Source organism: Pelobates fuscus, chromosome 5 (assembly GCF_036172605.1).
Source record: "Pelobates fuscus isolate aPelFus1 chromosome 5, aPelFus1.pri, whole genome shotgun sequence".
NCBI lineage: Eukaryota > Metazoa > Chordata > Amphibia > Anura > Pelobatidae > Pelobates > Pelobates fuscus.
The window spans coordinates 376,575,043-376,588,406 of record NC_086321.1 but is presented as its reverse complement, the minus strand read 5'-3'; the positions used below and the strand labels follow the sequence as shown (position 1 = coordinate 376,588,406).

Here is a 13,364-nt window from a genome sequence, read left to right as displayed (position 1 = left end):
CCTCCCGCTGAGCTCTACTACCCCGCGGCACCTGGGAACCCCCGGGACTACGACTTCTCCCGTCTCTACCAGTAGGCCGCCCCCACCGACCATACCTAGGGGCTGCCTCACAATCCCCTGCCGAGCTGTCCGAGGGGGAGCAGTGCCGACCTGACCTCCCCCGAGTATCCCGGGACCCCGGAGATCTAACTGGCGAGGGGCTGCCACTACTACTCCCAGAACCTGGGCCCCCCTGTAGGCCACAGCCCCCCCGCCGCCCACCCACTACAGAGGATCCCAATCCCCCGTCTACCCCACTTCTCTGCCTATCTACCTCCGGAACCCCCCTCCCCGCACCAACTGCCACAGCCCCTTTACCAGACCCTGCCAGCCCAGACCTACCATCCACCCCCTTGGGGGACCCGCTCACTGACCTGGCCGCACCCCGAGAACCCCCACCGCCCTTGGAACTCACCCCTTTTAAACCACACTTTCTCTTAGGGGCCCCAGGACCCCCCCCTTGCGACTAGGGCCCGGGCGCCCTCTACCGGACTACTCCTGCCCCCCCCTGTGGCAGAGCTCCCCCTAGCGTCCTTCCCGCCAAGAGGGCCCCGGCCGGAGCCCTCTGCACTTGCCTGTTGCCTCCTAGGCCGGCCATGCGGTCTCCCGGATCCAGACTCATCATCATCATCATCACTCTCCGATAGGGGGGAAGCCCTCCTGGACCTCCCCTCTGTGGTTCCCGATCCACCAGGGGGCCGCCCGGTCACCTCCGACCCGAAAGCAGCAGCGCCCCCGTCCACGATATCCTTCCGCCTCCGAGTGCTCATCCGAGGCTCCGGCCGCACGCGGGGAGGCAAGGCCTCGACCACGCGGCTACCGGGCCTGCTGCCGGCCGCAACCGAAACTCCACTGCCTCCGGGGATCACCTCACCGGGCCCCGCGCCCGGGCTTAGCCTCCTCGGGGGCCTCCTGGCCCGAACCGGTCTACCGCCATCACCGTCCCGATCCGCCGCCTCCGCCAGGGCAGGGCCTAGCTGGGCCCGTAGCCAGTCCGCACCCTGATGCCGTGCTGCCGACCTGATCCCCTCCAGCAAATGCTCCACGTCGTCCATTGGCCCTGCAGAGGAGACAAAAGAAATCCGACCAAGCAAAGCCCGCGCACACCGAGGTGAACACAAACTCAACCAGGTAGAAAGTTAGAATGACTCACCTAAAATGGCTGCTCATTTAAATAGCCAATCCTACTTACCCATAATTCCAATGGAGCCAAACTGCAGCCCATCATCATCCTCATCTAATTTTAAGTAGGCAATCTAGTATATTATTAGTGACACTAATCTATAATTTACCTCATATTAAAGGGACACTATAGCTTAATGAAGTGGTTCTGGTGTCTATAGCTGGTCCCTGCAGGCCTTTTAATGTAAACACACACTGTGTGCAGCACTGGCGTTAGTTCATATGGCAGATCATATGAGTGGGGCATTGTGATATCACATGGGGGGGCGGCAAATTTATATTTTGTCTAGGTCGGCAAAAATCCTTGCACCGGCTCTGATCCTGGGCAGGTGCACCAGTCTACTGGTGACCCACAGGAGGGGAGTGCACTGATTGCACTGCACTCTCCTCCTGCCCAGACCCGTCTTGACCGCAGTGCAAGTGCCCTCTGCCCCTAATTTACAGTGGCTCACACTCACAACAAGCAGTGCCTGGAGCCCTTTGCAGAGACGGAAACAAAGAGGTTCTGCGGCAGCTGGCCGTCCTACAAGCATTACATTAAACAGCTGTTCCCCATGCAGCCACAGGTGGCGTTGTGCTGGGAGACTGTGATTACTCTTCACTTCCTCCCAGCCTACAGAGCAGCGCATGGGGGAGAGAGAGGAGGAGGCATGATTTAATCTTGAATAAATCCTCTAAGCAAACCTTTATAAATTTGTGAGGGATCAGCTCTGTTTCCACAGTTTATTGGTGTTTACTCTCATCTCTGTATTAATATTGAGGGATGTCTAAGTAGTAACATCAGTGTGTGTCAGCAGGGCCAGCCGTTGGGGTGGGCAAGCTGTGCGGTCACGCAGGGTGCCATGACAACAGAGGTGTCAGGGTACCTGTGGTCTCTACCTCCAAAAGAGGTAGAGACTTAGCTGTTCCACCATTCAGACGGTCTGATGACTCCCTTCCCCGCGGCCTATCCGGTCATGCAAGGCCGGCCGCGAGGGAGTGACTGCCTTTTACACCATCTAGGCAGGAAGTCATCATCAGGACACTCCCCCGGATCGACCTGTCAGTCAATTGCTGCAGGACCAATCAGGACGTCTTGGAGGTGTGGTTACTGCTCTGAACAGGGTATTTAACAGAGCTTCCTTCATTAGCTCATTGCCCTGTCGTGGTTCTAGCTTGTTCTAGTCACTCAGTGCTTGTGTATTCTATTATCCCTTTTGGTTTTGACCCGGCTTGTTTACCTTACTCTGCTTATCTCTGTTACCCTTGATTCGGCTTGTCTCTCGCTTACCTGTCTTCTGTTACCCTCGACCTCGGCTTGTCTTTGACCATTCTATACAGTACTACTTACGTTAGTCCGGCCATTCTAAGGTCCGGTATACGTATCTGGCTACTGTTTGTACTCTGCGTGTTGGATCCCTGTCCCGATCCTGACAAGAGGCGCCCGGCGGCCAACACAGCTCACAAGCTGGGTACACCAGCATATTTAATTTAAACGATTCGCTGGTGGTCCACTGGTGCGCACCAGCAGTAGGTGCAGTCAGATCATATCCTCTCCCTCGTGGTTCCGGCGCTCAGTTAGTGAGTCAGAGCACAGGCCCAGAGATTCTCAGCCTGTGCTCTGACAACATTGAAAGTCAGAGCCGTGAAGGAGCGGGTATGGCAAAGAGCTACTGATTAGCATAACATCAATATCCGTTATAAAACCAGGAAAAGGTGGGCATGGATGGTGAACTGATTTGGTGGCGCAATGGGCCACTTGACTGGTTTTGCCCCCCAGGCCTAAGGCTGCCAGCCCTCCCCTGCTCTTCATAAAGATGACCTAGGCTATAAGAAGATTGCCAAGACCCTGAAACTGAGCTGCAGCACGGTGGGCAAGACCATACAGCAGTTTCACAGGACAGGTTCCACTCAGATCAGGTCTCGCCATGGTCGACCAAAGAAGTTGAGTGCATGTGCTCAGCATCATATCCAGAGGTTGTCTTTGGGAAATAGACGTATGGCTGCTGCCAGCATTGCTCAGACCATACGCCGCACACTGTATCAAATTGGTCTCCATGGCTGTCGTCCCAGAAGGAAGCCCATAAACAGTTTGCTGAAGACAAGCAGACTTAGGACATGGATTACTGATTATTTTGTTAAGATGGGGTCAAGCTTGTGTGGCGGCAACCAGGTGAGGAGTACAAATACAAGTATGTCTTGCCTACAGTTAAGCATGGTGATGGGAGTGTCATGGTCTAGGCCTGCATGAGTGCTGCTGGCACTGGGGAGCTACAGTTCATTGAGGGAACCATGAATGCCAACATTTACTGTGACATACTGAAGCAGAGCATGATCCCCTCCCTTCAGAGACTGGGCCTCAGGGCAGTATTCCAACATGATAACGACCCCAAACACACCTCCAAGCAGTGGTATATCCTGGTTTTGTGCTGCCCCAGCCTCCTTACCTTTGGGAATGGGGGGGGGGGGAGGTTTCCTCTCTCCCTGGGGGTCCAGTAGCTGCTGGTTGGTCAGGGGGTGCTGGCGGGTGGCTGGCGAGGGAGCACTTCCTCTGAGCACTCTGCTCAGCTCCCTCACATGCCGCAGAGTGAGGCTGGGACCCGGAATATGACGTAATCTTCCAGTTCCCAGCCTCCCTCTGCGGTGCGCGAGGGAGCTGAGCAGAGTGCTCAGAGGAAGTGCTCCCTCGGAAGTGCCGCACGCCCGACCGGCATGTCAGTTAGCCCCAAGGCTAATAAAATTTATACTTACCTGAAACCTGTTCCTCACTGCTGCCACCATCTTCTTCCTGCTGATCCTTTTCAGCTCCTGGCCCGTCATCCACCAGGAGCCAATGTCAGCCGACGTCAACACTTAGGTCAATGGAGAACCTCAAGAATCCGCAGGATTGGGAAAAATACTAAGGCATAGTACTCCGTACTCAGTATACATGTTTCAGTATATCTCTTGACTTGGCTGGAATCTCAATGAAATTCCAACACGCTTCCTTTGAATAAGTTTGGCACTGTAACCATGACATCCTGGTAAAACCAAGGTTTCTGTTTAGATAAACATAGAACCGCATCTTCGCTAATGCCTATAATGCATTTTCATCACTCTCAGGAAACGAAACCAAACATCCAGTGATGGGAGGAACTGAGAATTAGGCTGGTACCTGATTGGGTAATACGTTTTAATCCTTCGCTTTAAATAGCCTGCTCTCTGGATGCAGATGTTACAGAGATTCATTGTAGATACTTTGTAACTGCTGCACGTCTTGGTTCTGGAACCCATTCCTAAACCCCTGTATAATCTGCGTCTGTCTGGGTTCTGCCCCCCCAAGAATCCCCCAAGAAATGCATCCTCTTCAATGGATCGTTCTGGTTTTACCCCTTCTGACATGTAAAGTGGTTTCAGGTAAGTGGAATTTCACAATAATTAGGTTAATACATTAGATCAGGGGCAAGGTTAACCCTTGGCAGTTCAGCTTTAGAGAACTACAAATTCCATGATTCTCAGGCTGTCAATCTAGACTGTAAGCTCGTTTGAGCAGGGCCCTCATCTATTGTTCCCGTGTCACTGTGTAATTGTCTCATTTATTGTAAATCTCCCCCCTTTCATAATATTGTAAAGTGCTGCGGAATTAGTTGGTCCTATATAAATACCAATAATAATAAGAAGAACTAAACACCCACCGTTTGCCCTCTGTAATGCTTGGGGGTTGATTGATTTTGTTAATACAATTAGCCAATTGCTGAAACACATAACAATGCAAGCGCTCGTCTTCAACCACCTTCATTCAAACACAAATCCCAGGTGAAGAATTGGGGAATTCAGTGTCCCTTTAAGTGAGCAACAAAGCTGACTGGATATTTGAAAATGTCTTGTTAATTATGTATTTATTTTGAATTTACTGTTTTTTGCTTATATACTGTAAAAGTATAGTCCATAAAATGTGTTAAAAAAGAAATATGTCGGCTCCAGTCGCCAGCGTTAATCCTATTTTGTCAAGAAATTGTCATTGGAAATAGGCATTTTTTGAAATAACAAAAAAAAACAACATTATGGACAACAGTAACTAAAATGTAGCTGCTGGTAGATAGTTGTCTACACCAAAAATACTTTTTACCCCGCTATCTGGCTCATTTCCTACTGAATTAATTTGGCCTTTTGGCTTCAACAAATCAGTAACTGATTAATAATTATTAACACTTTTACTCCCTTCAGACCCCTTTTCCCATTTTTACACACAATATATAAAGTACAATACTGTGTTTCTTTTCAAGCAATTACCGAAGGAGCTGTGAGGTTGGCTGGAGGGAACGGTACAGCCCAGGGCAGAGTGGAGGTGTATCATGATGGACAGTGGGGAACGGTCTGCGATGATGGATGGGACATTAAAGAGGCATCCGTGGTCTGCAGAGCTTTGGGGTTCTCTGGGGCCATCAGAGCTGAAATGGGAGGAGTGTTCCCACCAGGTAATTTATGGACAGTCTCTTTCCTTTCTTCCAAGCTGAGGTTGGGTTGGTATGTCCAACACTCTTTGCTTTACCCACAGGATCGGGTACCATCATGCTCGATGAGTTGGCTTGCACTGGAAATGAGACATCATTGGCCGACTGTGCTTTCAAAGCCTGGGGTTTAAGTGACTGTAAGCACATTGAAGATGCTGGTGTGGTTTGCTCTCCGGCAGAAGAGGGTAAGTTCCAAAATCCTTATTTCCTTCTTTTACATCTTGTCTGTTTGACACACAATTGGCTCTAATGGCTTCCATATGGTCAGATTAGGGCTTCCGTATAGTCAGATCAGTACTTCCGTATGGTCAGATCAGGGCTTCCATATAGTCAGATCAGGGCTTCCATATAGTCAGATCAGGGCTTCCATATAGTCAGATCAGGACTTCCACATGGTCAACTGTAGACTTCCGTATGGTCAGATCAGGGCTTCCGTATAGTCAGATCAGGGCCTCCGTATGGTCAGATCAGGGTTTCCGTATGGTCAGATCAGGACTTCCGTATGGTCAGATCAGGGCTTCCGTATGGTCAGGTCAGGACTGTTGTATGGTCAGATCAGGTCTTCCTTTTGATCAAATTACTGACCACTCTCTCGAGGTCAGTGAAATCCCTAGGGGCAGATTCACCCAGCCACTGAACTTAGGTGCTTCTACCAGCCACCGCTCATCAGCATGGAGTCCGGCAGGTGGTGATGAACCAGCTAACGGAGAAGGAACTTCTCTGTGAGCTGGAACCTGGAGAGATTTCTGCACGAGGGAACTGAGACCCCGTCCCTCTATAGAGGACTCCTCTCCAACTTTCCCAGACACAAGATGTTGGAGAGCTACTGGGAGGGTGTGAACTTATCAGCAGAGTTAAACAGGGCAGCTGGGCCCTCTCATGTGACGGGCCCGGTCGCAGTTGCGACCCCTGTGACCACAGTAGTTATATAGTTCCACTACTGCACTTACCCCCCAAACCTTATCACACCCCTTACATTGTCACACTTACCCCCTCACCCTGCCACAGTACTCTCCTTAATCACCCTATCACAGTCACCCCCTGAAGATAGTCATACACAGTCACCTCCCACGTATGAAACACAACCTCACTATAAACACAACACTCAAAGAACACAAACAGCTTCCCTTACACACAACACAATCTATTTACAAGCCATAGCGGCTGCCAAAAAAGCTGGTGATCCCATCGTGCACCGGCTGCCTGTTTTTGGAAGGAAAAAAAAGGGGTAAGGGGCACTCAACTGAGTCTCTGCACTGGGTAGCTTCACCACTGCAGAGACTCAGTGCCCCTTACCTCCTTTTGTGTCCCTATACCCTACTCCCTCTAGCATGTAAGCTCATTGAGCAGGGCCCTCAACTCCGCTGTTCCTGTGCCTCTATCTTGACTGGTTACAAGTTCGTGTTTGTTAGTCCACCCATTGTACAGCGGTGCAGAACACATACCAGTGTGATAGCTCAATTTGTAAATCCCTTGCTGACAGAGCCTGATTAAAAACACAAAGTCACAGGTTCAACTCAGCCCTTCATCCTTCGGAGGTCAATAAGTGAGTACCATCAATTGGGTAATAACAACATCTATTATTATTTAGCTGCCAATTAGGTTAATTCTGAAAGAGTGCACTGAGAAGTTCTTAGAGTCTCACTGGGGAAAAGGAATTATATAAATACTAGTTATTATTTATAAATCTGTATCCATACTTAGCATAACATTATGATCAACTACCCATTTCTGGTGGAACCTAGCCTAAGTTTATTCTTGGATACTATTACTAATCTGCATTACTTACACTGCCACTGATTATAAATTGTTTTGAGGATAAGATTGTTCTGATTGTTATATTTTGTAATGTCTTGTAGAAGGAAATTTCACGGCTTACACCCTGGATAACTCCTGTGAAATCGGCGAGACCCTGACAGTTCTTTTTGAGAGCCAGAAGAACTGTGATCACTTTATCACAGTGGCTGGAAAAGATAAGCCTTCTGTGTCTACAGAAATCTGTGCTCATCGACTCATCCTTCAACTTAATCCGGAGGCAAAGTTCCTTCTGGGAGGAGAGGGCAACAAATTCACGCTCACCGTTCAGAACGAATGTATATCGCAAGCAAAAATATTTATCAGGTGAGGACTTCTGGCAGGGGTCCAATAACTTTAGTGACTGTAAAACACTTCTAAAAGTCATAGGCATTGGAGTTCCACAGCTTGGAACTTTAAATGGACACTTAGCACCATAACCACTACATCACACTGTAGAGGTTATGGTACTTGGAGTGTTCCTTTAAGGTGTAGAAATGCCATAGTACCATAAAAATCAGGTTGACAACCGTTTATATATTATCTGTAACTCTTTACATAGTCCTATGGTGTACTAACATGTCCTTTCTCTGTTATTTAGGTATTTCTATAGTCATAAAATTAAGGTGACATTGTCCTCCTTAAAGTGTATCCACCAGATAGCTTCCACCTACAAGGTTAACAGTCTGAAGGAGTACACTGCCCAGTTCTTCTCCATCGTAATCCCAGAAGATCCATCTTTCAAAAAACAGCTTGAACTTCTTAACTATGCAGAGTCCAGCTCTGATGCCAAACTACGGGACTTGTGTCTACGATACTTTGCTTGGAATTTCGAGTTGTTTTCTCAGTCGAAGGTGTGGAATGATGTCACTTTTAGCCAGCTGCGATCTATCCTTTCTAGGTCAGATTTGGTTATCAAGAGTGAATGGGCAGTACTTGAAACAGTGCAAAAGTGGATAACTACCAATCAAGTGGAGGGAGAACTCACAAAAGAGCTTATTGAGACAGTAAGGTTCCCAATGATGACACCAGAAGAGCTTCTCAAACTCCAGTTTAATGTATCTATGTATGAAAAGAATAAATTCACTTTCCAGGAACACTTTGTTCAGGCTTTAATGTTCCACACTTTATCTTACCAAGCCCTAAACCGCTATATGAACCTATCTAAAGATGCCTACACACCTAGAATCTATACCTCTTCTACATGGAGTTCAAGTGCACAAACCAATTCGTACTACAGTCAAAGTAATCGATCCTTCAGGACAGCCAGACACCCCAGTTCTCTGTTCATATCTTCCCAGACCCAGTGGACTGTTATGTATCTGACCAACACACACAGTTGCCGGAACTATGGATTCTCTTGTTCTGCCGATTCTCTTCCTGGTTTCAGATTCAGCTCAAGCAATGTCACTCCTAACATTCGCTATCAGAATATGCTAGTGATGAAATGTGGTGGAACAATCGTCACAGAAATACAAGAGCTCAAGCAGCAAATGTTGCTAGACCCAGCTACTCTCACTGGCACCAACTTCCCATGCTCCTCAAGATCCAACACATACATGGTGGTGATCCGTCCCACCTACTCATCTTAAAACTACACAGAGAGCTTATTGTCTTAATATCTTATCTTCCATTCCAAGGCTTGCAGCGAGATCATCGTGGGTATTTAAGAATATTCTTAATACATCTTAGGACACCTGGAACTCTATTTCCTAGGTTGTTTTTTTTTCTTTTTTCTTCACTTTTTCAATAAATAATGGTGGGACTTGGAGAACTATCATATTGCTTATTTCGAGTCTGCTGTTTCTTCTCGTGGGCTGACAATTACATACATTTTTCAAACTAAAACTCAGAGGTTTGTGTTTGTGAAGGTATTGACTGGCCAATATGGTCTTTGTTAGATGTCCATTTCTTTGATGTGCATTGTTTAGAAGGCCATTGTCACTCTCCCATCCCTCAATATAGGATACACAAAAAGTCTGATATCTCACTTTTCTTGAACATCGTGGTACCTGAGCAAACCTACATCATTTATATATTCATTAGTGATTCCCATCCCAGTCCTCAAGACACACTGATGCTCCAGGATTTCTCAGTACCTCAGTGGAAAAGAATTGGTAAAAATCCTGGAGGACTGTGTTAGGGACCACAGATTGGATGCTAATCAAGTCTCTCTGCTCATAGTTGGCTAGAGAACATTACAAATATTGCCTCTTTGGTCCCGTTCCACATCTCTCCATCCAACACTTTGTCCATTTTCTGGGGACATTAAGGCCATTTTCTGCCCCAAATATGAGAGGTCCGGTCCCAATTCCACGTGTCTGGAATTGGGAGGTATGTACACAGCTGATTTAATATAATGTGTGTGGAGTTAAAGGGTCACTCTAAGCATAATAACTACTTTGCAATGTTTAAATTACAGAGAGTACATGGCACCCATTCACAGCTCTGATACTGACTTATAAGTGCAGAGGTTTGTAAAAATCACACGTCCATAAGATAACCACTTAGAAATGTCTATCAGGCTCCTGGAGCTCTCACTTCCTGGTTGTCTGCGATGATTTTGTCCAAGTTGTGCCTGCAATGCTTTCTGGCCAGAATCAAAGATCTTGTTTTTCGTTTTTGTTTTGTCTGGGAAAGTTTTTTAACCCCTTAAGGACACATGACATGTGTGACACGTCATGATCCCCTTTTATTCCAGAAGTTTGGTCCTTAAGGGGTTAAACATGAATTTTCTAGAATGGACATGTATCCGTTTCAGTAAGTAATAAAAACATTATTGTGCTCTTTCCTTCAATAAAGATGATGGAAACATTGAATGATTCATTGTGTGCTTTTGCAGCTTTATCCAAAACGTTTAAAATCAAAGTATTGATTGGTGATGGGGTCTGGAATAACAGTATTATACTTTCTTTTGTTTCTACGTCAATGCTCAGTTCAGGGAAACAATATTAAAAAATTGACCTGCGTTTCTAAAAAAATTCGTAGATAATGAATTAAAATATTATGCAGAAATAAAAACTCATATTCTATAGTTCCTAATATATTGTGCATCACTTGCCAAGTGTAACTTACTTCTACATCCATTCTGTAATCTGTAAACCCATCTCCAGCAGGGGTTAATGGGTATATCCTGCTAAAGCTGCAGATCTGGTGTCTGCAGCATTTTACGGCCCTCTGCATTTCCCCCAGACTTTTAGTCTATTCAGGGCCGGTGTCCAATCAGAGGCTTCTCATAGAGCTGCTGTGACAAAGCTATAGGGGCATGCAGAATATTAAATCCACCCTCATACAATCCCTTATAAACATTAGTTCATTGGTGTCTTCTCTCTTACTGCTATCGTTTTATTTGGGGAACCTAATTTCATGGTAGTGCTGGGAGGTACATGACTGATCTGCCACAATTGATAGGAGTTACACTCTTAGGACGCACAGGACACAGCTGTCTCTATTAACCCCTTAAGGACACATGACGTGTGACATGTCACGATTCCATTTTATTCCAGAAGTTTGGTCCTTAAGGGGTTAAAGGAACAATATACCATTAGGAATACAAATATGTTTTACCTAATGCTATGGTATCCCTGTCCCTATTTCGTTTCATGAATCCCCCCACCATGCACTGTAAAAATAAAAATAAATCATTTTACACACTTTTTCTGCAGGGCCCAGTCTCCCCTCTATACTGCCACCTGGTCCTTCTTGAGAGATGTCCTCCTAGAGCCATGCCTCCAGAATGCTGTTTGTTGAGGATCGTAAGCACACAGTCACCGCGATGCGCCTATGATGCCATCATAGAGAATCACTGACAGACTGTGGCAGCACTGCACATGTGCAAGTGACGTCAGTCAGGGTATGCTATATTATGAGAGCCGGGATGTAATCCCCGGCTCTGCTACCCAAAGGGCTTGGAGGTGCTTCCAAGCCTTTAACCTATTAAAATATTACATTTTGGGGTAGGACTAAAGGCACTATAGCGGCTCCAATAAGATGAAGTGGTTATAGTGCCTACAAAGTTTCTTTAATGATGCCTTTTCCCAATTGTTATATCACTTCTACAACTTCCCTGCCAGCATATCATTCTTAGAGAGGAGCTAAATTAATGGTGATATTCTCAAATAGCAGCTGCTGCTCAGGAGTGTAACTCCCACCACTCTCACCACTCTACGGCCCTCTGCATTTCCCCCAGACTTTTAGTCTATTCAGGGCCGGTGTCCAATCAGAGGCTTCTCATAGAGCTGCTGTGACAAAGCTATAGGGGCATGCAGAATATTAAATCCACCCTCATACAATCCCTTATAAACATTAGTTCATTGGTGTCTTCTCTCTTACTGCTATCGTTTTATTTGGGGAACCTAATTTCATGGTAGTGCTGGGAGGTACATGACTGATCTGCCACAATTGATAGGAGTTACACTCTTAGGACGCACAGGACACAGCTGTCTCTATTAACCCCTTAAGGACACATGACGTGTGACATGTCACGATTCCATTTTATTCCAGAAGTTTGGTCCTTAAGGGGTTAAAGGAACAATATACCATTAGGAATACAAATATGTTTTACCTAATGCTATGGTATCCCTGTCCCTATTTCGTTTCATGAATCCCCCCACCATGCACTGTAAAAATAAAAATAAATCATTTTACACACTTTTTCTGCAGGGCCCAGTCTCCCCTCTATACTGCCACCTGGTCCTTCTTGAGAGATGTCCTCCTAGAGCCATGCCTCCAGAATGCTGTTTGTTGAGGATCGTAAGCACACAGTCACCGCGATGCGCCTATGATGCCATCATAGAGAATCACTGACAGACTGTGGCAGCACTGCACATGTGCAAGTGACGTCAGTCAGGGTATGCTATATTATGAGAGCCGGGATGTAATCCCCGGCTCTGCTACCCAAAGGGCTTGGAGGTGCTTCCAAGCCTTTAACCTATTAAAATATTACATTTTGGGGTAGGACTAAAGGCACTATAGCGGCTCCAATAAGATGAAGTGGTTATAGTGCCTACAAAGTTTCTTTAATGATGCCTTTTCCCAATTGTTATATCACTTCTACAACTTCCCTGCCAGCATATCATTCTTAGAGAGGAGCTAAATTAATGGTGATATTCTCAAATAGCAGCTGCTGCTCAGGAGTGTAACTCCCACCACTCTCAGACAGGCCGGGACATGTTTATCCGTTGAGATTAAAGGAATCTTAAAAAACAAGTAATATAAAAGATACAGAACACAAGGGCACATAACAGGTGAAAATATTGAAATCTCAGGATTCTTGAGATTCGACCTCTTGTCACGTGTTTTATTACGATGTCTCCAGACAATTATCCCAGAATGCACGATTCACCCTTATCTATCTACATGCTTACATACAGATAAAATGGATAAATTAACATTATTCTCTCCTGGATAGAAGCTAGAATTGCTGTATTCATATTTAAAGATCTATAAAGATCTAGAACACCTGGATATATTTTCGAATTCTAATTGTTACGGGTAAAGTAACTTAGACCATTTGTCATCTTTGATACGCTAGATTATGCATTAAAATGTAGCTAAATTAACAAACAATGTTTTAAAGAATGTTTAACAAAGCAATCCTAGCTCGGCTCCACACAGCTGCTTCCAATTTATCCGGCCCTGCTAGTTTGCCTCTAATATGCCCAAAATAAGGATGTGTTTGCCCGGTATCTTGTCTTCAAGATTACCATCTGCTTAGCTGCTAACCTCCCAAAACAGTTAATAATGAATCATGTTTTCAGTCACGTTACGTATGTTAGTAAATAACCATTAGAATAAATATTAAGTGATAATAAGTAACAGACACATATATAAGTATATAACAAGTCCTGATGAAAGTTTGAGTATATCAAACTGAAA

The 13,364-nt window shown here is 45.9% G+C and overlaps 1 protein-coding gene across 1 annotated transcript in view; it reads left to right on the top strand.

Annotated features, from left to right (window-relative positions):
- The window catches only part of LGALS3BP (galectin 3 binding protein), a 45,750-nt gene extending 36,474 nt beyond the window's left edge, over nucleotides 1-9,276 (top strand). Inside the window, exons 8-12 of the mRNA XM_063456660.1 lie at nucleotides 4,434-4,596; nucleotides 5,466-5,657; nucleotides 5,738-5,878; nucleotides 7,553-7,814; nucleotides 8,089-9,276. Coding sequence (XP_063312730.1) covers nucleotides 4,434-4,596; nucleotides 5,466-5,657; nucleotides 5,738-5,878; nucleotides 7,553-7,814; nucleotides 8,089-9,079 — 1,749 coding nt within the window. The 3' untranslated portion in view covers nucleotides 9,080-9,276. The remainder of the gene's footprint in view (nucleotides 1-4,433; nucleotides 4,597-5,465; nucleotides 5,658-5,737; nucleotides 5,879-7,552; nucleotides 7,815-8,088) is intronic.
- The last annotated feature ends 4,088 nt before the right edge of the window (nucleotides 9,277-13,364 follow it).